The sequence below is a fragment of the Xenopus tropicalis genome, chromosome 2 (genome assembly GCF_000004195.4).
Source record: "Xenopus tropicalis strain Nigerian chromosome 2, UCB_Xtro_10.0, whole genome shotgun sequence".
Classification (NCBI taxonomy): domain Eukaryota; kingdom Metazoa; phylum Chordata; class Amphibia; order Anura; family Pipidae; genus Xenopus; species Xenopus tropicalis.
Window position 1 is genome coordinate 180,011,758 of NC_030678.2, and position 14,057 is coordinate 180,025,814.

Below are 14,057 nucleotides of genomic sequence, written 5' to 3' on the forward strand. Positions count from 1 at the left end.
ACCAGCGAGGGGCGCCGGTAACCCTAAGCTAAACCCTAACCAGCGAGGGGCGCCGGTAACCCTAAGCCGAACCCTAACCAGCGAGGGGCGCCGGTAACCCTAAGCAAAACCCTAACCAGCGAGGGGCGCCGGTAACCCTAAGCCGAACCCTAACCAGCGAGGGGCGCCGGTAACCCTAAGCCGAACCCTAACCAGCGAGGGGCGCCGGTAACCCTAAGCCGAACCCTAACCAGCGAGGGGCGCCGGTAACCCTAAGCTAAACCCTAACCAGCGAGGGGCGCCGGTAACCCTAAGCCGAACCCTAACCAGCGAGGGGCGCCGGTAACCCTAAGCTAAACCCTAACCAGCGAGGGGCGCCGGTAACCCTAAGCTAAACCCTAACCAGCGAGGGGCGCCGGTAACCCTAAGCCGAACCCTAACCAGCGAGGGGCGCCGGTAACCCCAAGCTAAACCCTAACCAGCGAGGGGCGCCGGTAACCCAGTAACCATAAGTGAAACCCTAAGAGGCTCAGGCAGGAAAGCTCGGGGGCTGCTTTGCACTAGTGCGACACGACTGTGTGTAGCAGCCCAACCTGCAGCCAAACTCCGCCCCATTTACCTGTCTCCCTATGAATAAGGCCGCACCTGGTGTTTGCTTTGTTGCTGGATAAACTGGTTTCCATTGGCTCCTCAGGCCCATTATCCCCTCTAACAGAACCCAGCCCATTGGGTCAGTGTGTGCAAAGGTTGCCCCAAGCCCAGCAATGAACTGGCACCAACACGCTGGCAGCCAGGAACCTAAGGGTTAATGCAGATAAAGGGCCACACCGGGTGACTGGAATAAAGTAAATAGGTGGGGAGAAGATATGGGATAAGGAACCCGCGGCACATTCTGCGCTCGGGAGGCGGTGGAACCAGGCGCTCCGGGTCCTGAGAGAGAGGGCAATTCTGCCAGTCCTGCCCCTGTTTCTGCCAGTCCTGCCCCTGTTTCTGCCAGTCCTGCGCCCGATTTCTGCCCTCCTGCCCCTGTTTCTGCCCTCCTGCCCCAGTTTCTGCCCTCCTGCCCCAGTTCCAGCGATGGCAACTGCAGAACCGAGGGACGAGCTGAGCTGCTCCATCTGCCGGGGCAAATGTGCCGACCCAGTAACCCTGCCCTGTGGGCACAACTTCTGCCAGGGCTGCATTGGGGCAGCATGGGACTCCCAGGGGGGCTCTGGGGCTTATTCCTGCCCTGAATGCAGAGCTGAGTATCCGGAGCGCCCCGCCCTGCCCAGGAACAGAACTCTGGGTAACATAGCAGCACGACTCCTCACTATTGCCCCCGAGCCGGGGGAGAGCGGGACCCTCTGCACTTACTGTGTCCATTCCCCTGTACCTGCCGCTAAATCCTGTCTGCACTGTGAGGCCTCTCTGTGTGATACCCACCTGCTGGGGCACAGCCAGTCAGAGAAGCACATCCTAACTGCCCCCACCCGCTCTTTTGGGGAGAGGAAATGCCCCCAACATGATGAACTCCTGACTTACTACTGCCCCCAGGACTCGGCCTGTGTCTGTGCCCACTGCTGTCAGATTGGGGGGCACCGGGGCCACAGGGTGGAGCTGCTGAGTGAGGCCTCTGAGAAGAAGAAGGAGACACTGAGGAAAGTTCTGGAGAAACTGAGCCCAGAGAGAGAGGAGACCGAGGGGCAAATCCAGAGGCTGCAGGAGCGCAGGAGGGAAGGGGCAGAAGTGGCAGCCGGTGAGACAGAGAGAGTCATTGCCCTGTTTAGGGGCATCAGGGAAGAGCTGGAAGCCCTAGAGAAGCGACTCCTGAGTGACATCTCCAGGCAGAAAGAGAAGCTCTCACTCCCACTCACTGAGCTGATCCAACAGCTGGAAATAAAGAGGGACGAGCTGTCCAGAAAGATCCGGCACATTGAGGGGCTGTGCAACATGGCAGCTCCACTCACTGTCCTACAGGAACGGGAATCCCTTGCCTTCTGTGGGGCTGAGGGGGCAGGTACTGGGGGCAGAGAGAGAGAGGGTACTCAGGGGGCAGATAATGGGGGCAGAGAGAGAGAGGATACTGAGGGGGCAGATAATGGGGGCAGAGAGAGAGAGGATACTGAGGGGGCAGGTACTGGGGGCAGAGAGAGAGAGGGTACCAAGGGGGCAGATAATGGGGGCAGAGAGAGAGAGGGTACTGAGGGGGCAGGTACTGAGGGCAGAGAGAGAGAGGGTACCAAGGGGGCAGATAATGGGGGCAGAAAGAGAGAGGGTACCAAGGGGGCAGATAATGGGGGCAGAGAGAGAGAGGGTACCAAGGGGGCAGATAATGGGGGCAGAGAGAAAGAGGATACTGAGGGGGCAGATAATGAGGGCAGAGAGAGAGAGGGTACCAAGGGGGCAGATAATGGGGGCAGAAAGAGAGAGGGTACCAAGGGGGCAGATAATGGGGGCAGAGAGAGAGAGGGTACCAAGGGGGCAGATAATGGGGGCAGAAAGAGAGAGGGTACCAAGGGGGCAGATAATGGGGGCAGAGAGAGAGAGGGTACCAAAGGGGGCAGATAATGGGGGCAGAGAGAGAGAGGGTACCAAGGGGGCAGATAATGGGGGCAGAAAGAGAGAGGGTACCAAGGGGGCAGATAATGGGGGCAGAGAGAGAGAGGGTACCAAGGGGGCAGATAATGGGGGCAGAAAGAGAGAGGGTACCAAGGGGGCAGATAATGGGGGCAGAGAGAGAGAGGGTACCAAGGGGGCAGATAATGGGGGCAGAAAGAGAGATGGTACCAAGGGGGCAGATAATGGGGGCAGAGAGAGAGAGGGTACCAAGGGGGCAGATAATGGGGGCAGAAAGAGAGATGGTACCAAGGGGGCAGATAATGGGGGCAGAGAGAGAGAGGGTACCAAGGGGGCAGATAATGGGGGCAGAGAGGGTATAAAGGCCCCGGCTGTGCCAGATCTGGATGTGGGTGGGATCTCGGAGACATTACTCACAGGATTGGCTGGGATAGTGAGTGGGGTAAGAAGGGGGCTCTTGGGGCAGGGGGCTACAGACCTGTTCCTGGATACGAGTGTCGCTGGGAACTATTTATTTGTGTCAGGTGACGGGAAAGCCGCATCCTATTCGCTATCTGGAAAGTGCCACCCACAATCCCCCGAGAGGTTCCTGGTCCCCCAAACCTTGAGCCGCGGTTCCTTCTCGTCGGGGCGCCACCACTGGGAGGTTGAGGGTAGTGAGTTTGGGATTTGGATGGTGGGCGTGGCCTATCCCAATATCAAGAGGGGCGGGAAACACTCGTGCATTGGGGACAATGACAAGTCCTGGGGCCTATACAGGTGCTACGACACCTACGCAGTGATGCATGATGGGAAAGGGACCACATTAACCCAAAGCTCGTTAAGGGGGAGAATCAGGGTCCTTCTTGATTATGAGGCCGGACGCCTGTCCTTCTATGAGCTGAGTGAGCCAATCAGGCACTTACACACCTTCTCCGCCTCCTTCACCGAGCCCCTCCATGCTGCATTCTGGGTAGGGTGGGACGATGCCTGGGTGAGAGTCATTGCTTAGTGCCCCCCCCCAGGGCATCATGGGACGGAGCATTCATATAGGAGATGTTTAGTCAGGGGGCAACTGGGCTACATGGGGGGGGATAGCAATGTGTTGCTGGGGGGTTCCCCCTGTGCTGTTACCTGGGAGACAGAGTGGGACACCCCCATACAGAAAAGACTGCTAAAGTGACCCCAAGGGGCAAATGAACTGACCCGTGTGTAACTCTGTGATTTTGTCTTTGGAGATGATGGAAAATAAAACTGAAAATGAAATGAATCCGTGAGCGTTCTATTGGCTGTACCATGGGGGGGCGGGTCACATGGGCATGTGGGGGAGATTTAGGGGTGTATTTACCAAGTGATGTTGCCCATAGCACCAATTCAATCTTTGCTTTTGTTTTCTAACTTATAGGTGACCATTAAAATATAATTGCTGATTGGTTGCTATGGGCAACATCCCTGGTGATGTTTGTATCCAAGGTTAACAGGGCAAGATATGACAGGGCACCCCCTTGTGCCAGCACCTGCCCAGTCCCATTGGGTCTCTGTAGGGGGGGGGTAGGTGCCAAGAGATCCCTGCCCAGTCCCATTGGGTCTCTGTAGGGGGGGGGTAGGTGCCAAGAGATCCCTGCCCAGTCCCATTGGGTCTCTGTAGGGGGGGGGTAGGTGCCAAGAGATCCCTGCCCAGTCCCATTGGGTCTCTGTAGGGGGGGGGTAGGTGCCAAGAGATCCCTGCCCAGTCCCATTGGGTCTCTGTAGGGGGAGTAGGTGCCAAGAGATCCCTGCCCAGTCCCATTGGGTCTCTGTAGGGGGAGTAGGTGCCAAGAGATCCCTGCCCAGTCCCATTGGGTCTCTGTAGGGGGGGGTAGGTGCCAAGAGATCCCTGCCCAGTCCCATTGGGTCTCTGTAGGGGGAGTAGGTGCCAAGAGATCCCTGCCCAGTCCCATTGGGTCTCTGTAGGGGGGGGTAGGTGCCAAGAGATCCCTGCCCAGTCCCATTGGGTCTCTGTAGGGGGAGTAGGTGCCAAGAGATCCCTGCCCAGTCCCATTGGGTCTCTGTAGGGGGGGTAGGTGCCAAGAGATCCCTGCCCAGTCCCATTGGGTCTCTGTAGGGGGGGGGTAGGTGCCAAGAGATCCCTGCCCAGTCCCATTGGGTCTCTGTAGGGGGAGTAGGTGCCAAGAGATCCCTGCCCAGTCCCATTGGGTCTCTGTAGGGGGAGTAGGTGCCAAGAGATCCCTGCCCAGTCCCATTGGGTCTCTGTAGGGGGGAGTAGGTGCCAAGAGAATCCCTGCCCAGTCCATTGGGTCTCTGTAGGGGGGGGTAGGTGCCAAGAGATCCCTGCCCAGTCCCATTGGGTCTCTGTAGGGGGGGGTAGGTGCCAAGAGATCCCTGCCCAGTCCCATTAGGTCTCTGTAGGGGAGTAGGTGCCAAGAGATCCCTGCCCAGTCCCATTGGGTCTCTGTAGGGGGGTAGGTGCCAAGAGATCCCTGCCCAGTTCCATTGTGTCTCTGTAGGGGGAGTAGATGCCAAGAGATCCCTGCCCAGTCCCATTGGGTCTCTGTAGGGGGAGTAGGTGCCAAGAGATCCCTGCCCAGTCCCATTGGGTCTCTGAAGAGGGAGTAGGTGCCAAGAGATCCCTGCCCAGTCCCATTGGGTCTCTGTAGGGGGAGTAGGTGCCAAGAGATCCCTGCCCAGTCCCATTGGGTCTCTGTAGGGGGGAGGTAGGTGCCAAGAGATCCCTGCCCAGTCCCATTGGGTCTCTGTAGGGGAGTAGGTGCCAAGAGATCCCTGCCCAGTCCCATTGGGTCTCTGTAGGGGGGAGTAGGTGCCAAGAGATCCCTGCCCAGTCCCATTGGGTCTCTGTAGGGGGAGTAGCTGCCAAGAGATCCCTGCCCAGTCCCATTGTGTCTCAGTAGGGGGAGTAGGTGCCAAGAGATCCCTGCCCAGTCCCATTGGGTCTCTGTAGGGGGGGTAGGTGCCAAGAGATCCCTGCCCAGTCCCATTGGGTCTCTGTAGGGGGGGGTAGGTGCCAAGAGATCCCTGCCCAGTCCCATTGGGTCTCTGTAGGGGGGGTAGGTGCCAAGAGATCCCTGCCCAGTCCCATTGGGTCTCTGTAGGGGGGGGTAGGTGCCAAGAGATCCCTGCCCAGTCCCATTGTGTCTCTGTAGGGGGAGTAGGTGCCAAGAGATCCTTGCCCAGTCCCATTGGGTCTCTGTAGGGGGAGTAGGTGCCAAGAGATCCCTGCCCAGTCCCATTGGGTCTCTGTAGGGGGAGTAGGTGCCAAGAGATCCCTGCCCAGTCCCATTGGGTCTCTGTAGGGGGGGGGTAGGTACCAAGAGATCCCTGCCCAGTCCCATTGGGTCTCTGTAGGGGGAGTAGGTGCCAAGAGATCCCTGCCCAGTCCCATTGGGTTCTCTGTAGGGGGAGTAGGTGGCCAAGAGATCCCTGCCCAGTCCCATTGGGTCTCTGTAGGGGGGGGGGTAGGTGCCAAGAGATCCCTGCCCAGTCCCATTGTGTCTCTGTAGGGGGAGTAGGTGCCAAGAAATCCCAGCCCAGTCCCATTGGGTCTCTGTAGGGGGAGTAGGTGCCAAGAGATCCCTGCCCAGTCCCATTGTGTCTCTGTAGGGGGAGTAGGTGCCAAGAGATCCCTGCCCAGTCCCATTGGGTCTCTGTAGGGGGGGGGTAGGTGCCAAGAGATCCCTGCCCAGTCCCATTGGGTCTCTGTAGGGGGAGTAGGTGCCAAGAGATCCCTGCCCAGTCCCATTGGGTCTCTGTAGGGGGGGGGGTAGGTGCCCAAGAGATCCCTGCCCAGTCCCATTGGGTCTCTGTAGGGGGAGTAGGTGCCAAGAGATCCCTGCCCAGTCCCATTGGGTCTCTGTAGGGGGGAGTAGGTGCCAAGAGATCCCTGCCCAGTCCCATTGGGTCTCTGTAGGGGGGAGTAGGTGCCAAGAGATCCCTGCCCAGTCCCATTGGGTCTCTGTAGGGGGAGTAGGTGCCAAGAGATCCCTGCCCAGTCCCATTGGGTCTCTGTAGGGGGAGTAGGTGCCAAGAGATCCCTGCCCAGTCCCATTGGGTCTCTGTAGGGGAGTAGGTGCCAAGAGATCCCTGCCCAGTCCCATTGGGTCTCTGTAGGGGGAGTAGGTGCCAAGAGATCCCTGCCCAGTCCCATTGGGTCTCTGTAGGGGGGGGTAGGTGCCAAGAGATCCCTGCCCAGTCCCATTGGGTCTCTGTAGGGGGAGTAGGTGCCAAGAGATCCCTGCCCAGTCCCATTGGGTCTCTGTAGGGGAGTAGGTGCCAAGAGATCCCTGCCCAGTCCCATTGGGTCTCTGTAGGGGGGAGTAGGTGCCAAGAGATCCCTGCCCAGTCCCATTGGGTCTCTGTAGGGGGGAGTAGGTGCCAAGAGATCCCTGCCCAGTCCCATTGGGTCTCTGTAGGGGGAGTAGGTGCCAAGAGATCCCTGCCCAGTCCCATTGGGTCTCTGTAGGGGGAGTAGGTGCCAAGAGATCCCTGCCCAGTCCCATTGGGTCTCTGTAGGGGAGTAGGTGCCAAGAGATCCCTGCCCAGTCCCATTGGGTCTCTGTAGGGGGAGTAGGTGCCAAGAGATCCCTGCCCAGACCCATTGGGTCTCTGTAGGGGGAGTAGGTGCCAAGAGATCCCTGCCCAGTCCATTGGGTCTCTGTAGGGGGAGTAGGTGCCAAGAGATCCCTGCCCAGTCCCATTGTGTCTCTGTAGGGGGAGTAGGTGCCAAGAGATCCCTGCCCAGTCCCATTGGGTCTCTGTAGGGGGGGGTAGGTGCCAAGAGATCCCTGCCCAGTCCCATTGGGTCTCTGTAGGGGGGAGTAGGTGCCAAGAGATCCTTGCCCAGTCCCATTGGGTCTCTGTAGGGGGAGTAGGTGCCAAGAGATCCCTGCCCAGTCCCATTGGGTCTCTGTAGGGGGAGTAGGTGCCAAGAGATCCCTGCCCAGTCCCATTGGGTCTCTGTAGGGGGAGTAGGTGCCAAGAGATCCCTGCCCAGTCCCATTGGGTCTCTGTAGGGGGAGTAGGTGCCAAGAGATCCCTGCCCAGTCCCATTGGGTCTCTGTAGGGGGGGGGTAGGTACCAAGAGAATCCTGCCCAGTCCCATTGGGTCTCTGTAGGGGGAGTAGGTGCCAAGAGATCCCTGCCCAGTCCCATTGGGTCTCTGTAGGGGAGTAGGTGCCAAGAGATCCCTGCCCAGTCCCATTGGGTCTCTGTAGGGGGAGTAGGTGCCAAGAGATCCCTGCCCAGTCCCATTGGGTCTCTGTAGGGGGGGGGTAGGTGCCAAGAGATCCCTGCCCAGTCCCATTGGGTCTCTGTAGGGGGGAGTAGGTGCCAAGAGATCCTTGCCCAGTCCCATTGGGTCTCTGTAGGGGGAGTAGGTGCCAAGAGATCCCTGCCTAGTCCCATTGGGTCTCTGTAGGGGGAGTAGGTGCCAAGAGATCCCTGCCCAGTCCCATTGGGTCTCTGTAGGGGGAGTAGGTGCCAAGAGTCCCTGCCCAGTCCCATTGGGTCTCTGTAGGGGGAGTAGGTGCCAAGAGATCCCTGCCCAGTCCCATTGGGTCTCTGTAGGGGGGGGGGTAGGTACCAAGAGATCCCTGCCCAGTCCCATTGGGTCTCTGTAGGGGGAGTAGGTGCCAAGAGATCCCTGCCCAGTCCCATTGGGTCTCTGTAGGGGGAGTAGGTGCCAAGAGATCCCTGCCCAGTCCCATTGGGTCTCTGTAGGGGGGGGGGTAGGTGCCAAGAGATCCCTGCCCAGTCCCATTGGGTCTCTGTAGGGGGAGTAGGTGCCAAGAAATCCCAGCCCAGTCCCATTGGGTCTCTGTAGGGGGAGTAGGTGCCAAGAGATCCCTGCCCAGTCCCATTGGGTCTCTGTAGGGGGGGGTAGGTGCCAAGAGATCCCTGCCCAGTCCCATTGGGTCTCTGTAGGGGGAGTAGGTGCCAAGAGATCCCTGCCCAGTCCCATTGGGTCTCTGTAGGGGGGAGTAGGTGCCAAGAGATCCCTGCCCAGTCCCATTGGGTCTCTGTAGGGGGGAGTAGGTGCCAAGAGATCCCTGCCCAGTCCCATTGGGTCTCTGTAGGGGGAGTAGGTGCCAAGAGATCCCTGCCCAGTCCCATTGGGTCTCTGTAGGGGGAGTAGGTGCCAAGAGATCCCTGCCCAGTCCCATTGGGTCTCTGTAGGGGGAGTAGGTGCCAAGAGATCCCTGCCCAGTCCCATTGGGTCTCTGTAGGGGGAGTAGGTGCCAAGAGATCCCTGCCCAGTCCCATTGGGTCTCTGTAGGGGGAGTAGGTGCCAAGAGATCCCTGCCCAGACCCATTGGGTCTCTGTAGGGGGAGTAGGTGCCAAGAGATCCCTGCCCAGTCCCATTGGGTCTCTGTAGGGGGAGTAGGTGCCAAGAGATCCCTGCCCAGTCCCATTGGGTCTCTGTAGGGGGAGTAGGTGCCAAGAGATCCCTGCCCAGTCCCATTGGGTCTCTGTAGGGGGAGTAGGTGCCAAGAGATCCCTGCCCAGTCCCATTGGGTCTCTGTAGGGGGAGTAGGTGCCAAGAGATCCCTGCCCAGACCCATTGGGTCTCTGTAGGGGGAGTAGGTGCCAAGAGATCCCTGCCCAGTCCCATTGGGTCTCTGTAGGGGGAGTAGGTGCCAAGAGATCCCTGCCCAGTCCCATTGGGTCTCTGTAGGGGGAGTAGGTGCCAAGAGATCCCTGCCCAGTCCCATTGGGTCTCTGTAGGGGGAGTAGGTGCCAAGAGATCCCTGCCCAGTCCCATTGTGTCTCTGTAGGGGGAGTAGGTGCCAAGAGATCCCTGCCCAGTCCCATTGGGTCTCTGTAGGGGGGGTAGGTGCCAAGAGATCCCTGCCCAGTCCCATTGGGTCTCTGTAGGGGGGAGTAGGTGCCAAGAGATCCCTGCCCAGTCCCATTGTGTCTCTGTAGGGGGAGTAGGTGCCAAGAGATCCCTGCCCAGTCCCATTGGGTCTCTGTAGGGGGGGTAGGTGCCAAGAGATCCCTGCCCAGTCCCATTGGGTCTCTGTAGGGGGAGTAGGTGCCAAGAGATCCTTGCCCAGTCCCATTGGGTCTCTGTAGGGGGAGTAGGTGCCAAGAGATCCCTGCCCAGTCCAATTGGGTCTCTGTAGGGGGAGTGGGTGCCAAGAGATCCCTGCCCAGTCCCATTGGGTCTCTGTAGGGGGGGGGGGTAGGTGCCAAGAGATCCCTGCCCAGTCCCATTGTGTCTCTGTAGGGGGAGTAGGTGCCAAGAGATCCCTGCCCAGTCCCATTGGGTCTCTGTAGGGGGGAGTAGGTGCCAAGAGATCCCTGCCCAGTCCCATTGGGTCTCTGTAGGGGAGTAGGTGCCAAGAGATCCCTGCCCAGACCCATTGTGTCTCAGTAGGGGGAGTAGGTGCCAAGAGATCCCTGCCCAGTCCCATTGTGTCTCTGTAGGGGGAGTAGATGCCAAGAGATCCCTGCCCAGTCCCATTGGGTCTCTGTAGGGGGAGTAGGTGCCAAGAGATCCCTGCCCAGTCCCATTGGGTCTCTGTAGGGGGAGTAGGTGCCAAGAGATCCCTGCCCAGTCCCATTGGGTCTCTGTAGGGGGAGTAGGTGCCAAGAGATCCCTGCCCAGACCCATTGGGTCTCTGTAGGGGAGTAGGTGCCAAGAGATCCCTGCCCAGTCCCATTGGGTCTCTGTAGGGGGAGTAGGTGCCAAGAGATCCCTGCCCAGTCCCATTGGGTCTCTGTAGGGGGAGTAGGTGCCAAGAGATCCCTGCCCAGTCCCATTGGGTCTCTGTAGGGGGAGTAGGTGCCAAGAGATCCCTGCCTAGTCCCATTGGGTCTCTGTAGGGGGGGGGGTAGGTGCCAAGAGATCCCTGCCCAGTCCCATTGTGTCTCTGTAGGGGGAGTAGGTGCGAAGAGATCCCTGCCCAGTCCCATTGTGTCTCTGTAGGGGGAGTAGGTGCCAAGAGATCCCTGCCCAGTCCCATTGGGTCTCTGTAGGGGGGGGTAGGTGCCAAGAGATCCCTGCCCAGTCCCCATTGGGTCTCTGTAGGGGGGAGTAGGGGCCAAGAGATCCCTGCCCAGTCCCATTGTGTCTCTGTAGGGGGAGTAGGTGCTAAGAGATCCCTGCCCAGTCCCATTGGGTCTCTGTAGGGGGAGTAGGTGCCAAGAGATCCCTGCCCAGTCCCATTGGGTCTCTGTAGGGGGAGTAGGTGCCAAGAGATCCCTGCCCAGTCCCATTGGGTCTCTGTAGGGGGGGGGTAGGTGCCAAGAGATCCCTGCCCAGTCCCATTGGGTCTCTGTAGGGGGAGTAGGTGCCAAGAGATCCCAGCCCAGTCCCATTGGGTCTCTGTAGGGGGGGGGGGTAGGTGCCAAGAGATCCCTGCCCAGTCCCATTGGGTCTCTGTAGGGGGGGGGGTAGGTGCCAAGAGATCCCTGCCCAGTCCCATTGGGTCTCTGTGGGGGGGGGGGGTAGGAGCCAAGAGAGACCTGCCCAGTCCCATTGGGTCTCTGTGGGGGGGGGGTAGGTGCCAAGAGATCCCTGCCCAGTCCCATTGGGTCTCTGTAGGGGGGGGGGTAGGTGCCAAGAGATCCCTGCCCAGTCCCATTGGGTCTCTGTAGGGGGGGTAGGTGCCAAGAGATCCCTGCCCAGTCCCATTGTGTCTCTGTAGGGGGAGTAGATGCCAAGAGATCCCTGCCCAGTCCCATTGGGTCTCTGTAGGGGAGTAGGTGCCAAGAGATCCCTGCCCAGTCCATTGGGTCTCTGTAGGGGGAGTAGGTGCCAAGAGATCCCTGCCCAGTCCCATTGGGTCTCTGTAGGGGGAGTAGGTGCCAAGAGATCCCTGCCCAGTCCCATTGGGTCTCTGTAGGGGGAGTAGGTGCCAAGAGATCCCTGCCCAGACCCATTGGGTCTCTGTAGGGGGAGTAGGTGCCAAGAGATCCCTGCCCAGTCCCATTGGATCTCTGTAGGGGGAGTAGGTGCCAAGAGATCCCTGCCCAGTCCCATTGGGTCTCTGTAGGGGGAGTAGGTGCCAAGAGATCCCTGCCCAGTCCCATTGGGTCTCTGTAGGGGGAGTAGGTGCCAAGAGATCCCTGCCCAGACCCATTGGGTCTCTGTAGGGGGAGTAGGTGCCAAGAGATCCCTGCCCAGTCCCATTGGGTCTCTGTAGGGCGAGTAGGTGCCAAGAGATCCCTGCCCAGTCCCATTGGGTCTCTGTAGGGGGAGTAGGTGCCAAGAGATCCCTGCCCAGTCCCATTGGGTCTCTGTAGGGGGAGTAGGTGCCAAGAGATCCCTGCCCAGTCCCATTGGGTCTCTGTAGGGGGGGGGTAGGTGCCAAGAGATCCCTGCCCAGTCCCATTGGGTCTCTGTAGGGGGAGTAGGTGCCAAGAGATCCCTGCCCAGACCCATTGGGTCTCTGTAGGGGGAGTAGGTGCCAAGAGATCCCTGCCCAGTCCCATTGGGTCTCTGTGGGGGGGGGTAGGAGCCAAGAGAGACCTGCCCAGTCCCATTGGGTCTCTGTAGGGGGGGGTAGGTGCCAAGAGATCCCTGCCCAGTCCCATTGGGTCTCTGTAGGGGGGGGGTAGGTGCCAAGAGATCCCTGCCCAGTCCCATTGGGTCTCTGTAGGGGGAGTAGGTGCCAAGAGATCCCTGCCCAGTCCCATTGGGTCTCTGTAGGGGGAGTAGGTGCCAAGAGATCCCTGCCCAGTCCCATTGTGTCTCTGTAGGGGGGGGTAGGTGCCAAGAGATCCCTGCCCAGTCCCATTGGGTCTCTGTAGGGGGAGTAGGTGCCAAGAGATCCCTGCCCAGTCCCATTGGGTCTCTGTAGGGGGGGGGGTAGGTGCCAAGAGATCCCTGCCCAGTCCCATTGGGTCTCTGTAGGGGGAGTAGGTGCCAAGAGATCCCTGCCCAGTCCCATTGGGTCTCTGTAGGGGGGGGTAGGTGCCAAGAGATCCCTGCCCAGTCCCATTGGGTCTCTGTAGGGGGAGTAGGTGCCAAGAGATCCCTGCCCAGTCCCATTGGGTCTCTGTGGGGGGGGGGTAGGAGCCAAGAGAGACCTGCCCAGTCCCATTGGGTCTCTGTGGGGGGGGGGTAGGTGCCAAGAGATCCCTGCCCAGTCCCATTGGGTCTCTGTAGGGGGGGTAGGTGCCAAGAGATCCCTGCCCAGTCCCATTGGTCTCTGTGGGGGGGGGTAGGAGCCAAGGGAGACCTGCCCAGTCCCATTGGGTCTCTGTGGGGGGGGGGGGGTAGGTGCCAAGAGATCCCTGCCCAGTCCCATTGGGGTCTCTGTAGGGGGGGGGTAGGTGCCAAGAGATCCCTGCCCAGTCCCATTGGGTCTCTGTGGGGGGGGGTAGGTGCCAAGAGATCCCTGCCCAGTCCCATTGGGTCTCTGTAGGGGGAGTAGGTGCCAAGAGATCCCTGCCCAGTCCCATTGGGTCTCTGTGGGGGGGGGTAGGTGCCAAGAGATCCCTGCCCAGTCCCATTGGGTCTCTGTGGGGGGGGGGTAGGTGCCAAGAGATCCCTGCCCAGTCCCATTGGGTCTCTGTGGGGGGGGTAGGTGCCAAGAGATCCCTGCCCAGTCCCATTGGGTCTCTGTGGGGGGGGGGGGGGTAGGTGCCAAGAGATCCCTGCCCAGTCCCATTGGGTCTCTGTAGGGGGAGTAGGTGCCAAGAGATCCCTGCCCAGTCCCATTGGGTCTCTGTGGGGGGGGGGGTAGGTGCCAAGAGATCCCTGCCCAGTCCCATTGGGTCTCTGTGGGGGGGGTAGGTGCCAAGAGATCCCTGCCCAGTCCCATTGGGTCTCTGTAGGGGGGGGGGTAGGTGCCAAGAGATCCCTGCCCAGTCCCATTGGGTCTCTGTAGGAGGGGGGGGGTAGGTGCCAAGAGATCCCTGCCCAGTCCCATTGGGTCTCTGTAGGGGGGGGGGGGTAGGTGCCCTGTTAATATTAGGGAGCTGAATGAGTTAAATTGGCAGCACCATAGTAATTTGCTCACACCCCACCCCCACAGACGGTCAGTATCGGGGGCATTTACCCAAGCTATCATGTTGCTATTTGCCGAGATAAGAGTGGGCGGGACTGATTAACTGTCCCAATGAGGCAAATATTTACTGAATCTGCTCTTATCAGGGGCAACAAGATCCCACCCTCAGCGCCTGGCTTTGTCCTTAGTAACGGCCCTGAGTATTATGGGATCTCTCTGTACAGGCTATGGGCAAGCTTAGGGGGCTGTTCCTGCTGAATTGTGCTTAGTACAGGGGAATCCCTATGTGCCATAGTTTTATGGTATCTCTCTGTACAGGCTATGGGCAAACTTAGGGGGCTGTTCCTGCTGAATTGTGCTTAGTACAGGGGAATCCCTATGTGCCATAGTTTTATGGTAACTCTGTACAGGCTATGGGCAAACTTAGGGGGCTGTTCCTGCTGAATTGTGCTTAGTACAGGGGAATCCCTATGCTGCAAGGGGGCAGATTTGTATGATTTCCCAGAGTTCCCTGGGTGTCGTGCAACAAACACTGAGACTGAGCAGAAAGTGATAACGACTCACGG

General features: G+C 59.4%; 1 protein-coding gene across 1 annotated transcript; it reads left to right on the plus strand.

Annotated features, from left to right (window-relative positions):
- Nucleotides 1–980: 980 nt before the first annotated feature.
- LOC116408941 (E3 ubiquitin-protein ligase TRIM7-like) lies at nt 981–3,766 on the plus strand. Its single transcript, XM_031897445.1, has 2 exons — nt 981–1,978; nt 2,877–3,766. The coding sequence occupies exons 1-2, from the start codon at nt 1,057–1,059 to the stop codon at nt 3,527–3,529; spliced, it is 1,575 nt and encodes a 524-aa protein (XP_031753305.1). The 5' UTR covers nt 981–1,056; the 3' UTR covers nt 3,530–3,766.
- The last annotated feature ends 10,291 nt before the right edge of the window (nt 3,767–14,057 follow it).

What these genes read in the sequence shown, in the direction of transcription:
- LOC116408941 (XM_031897445.1), top strand. Translation starts at nt 1,057, where the DNA reads ATGGCAACTGCAGAACCGAGGGACGAGCTGAGCTGCTCCATCTGCCGG. An exon ending in CTGTGGGGCTGAGGGGGCAG is followed by an intron (nt 1,979 to 2,876) that starts GTACTGGGGGCA and finishes CCAAGGGGGCAG; the next exon opens with ATAATGGGGGCAGAGAGGGT.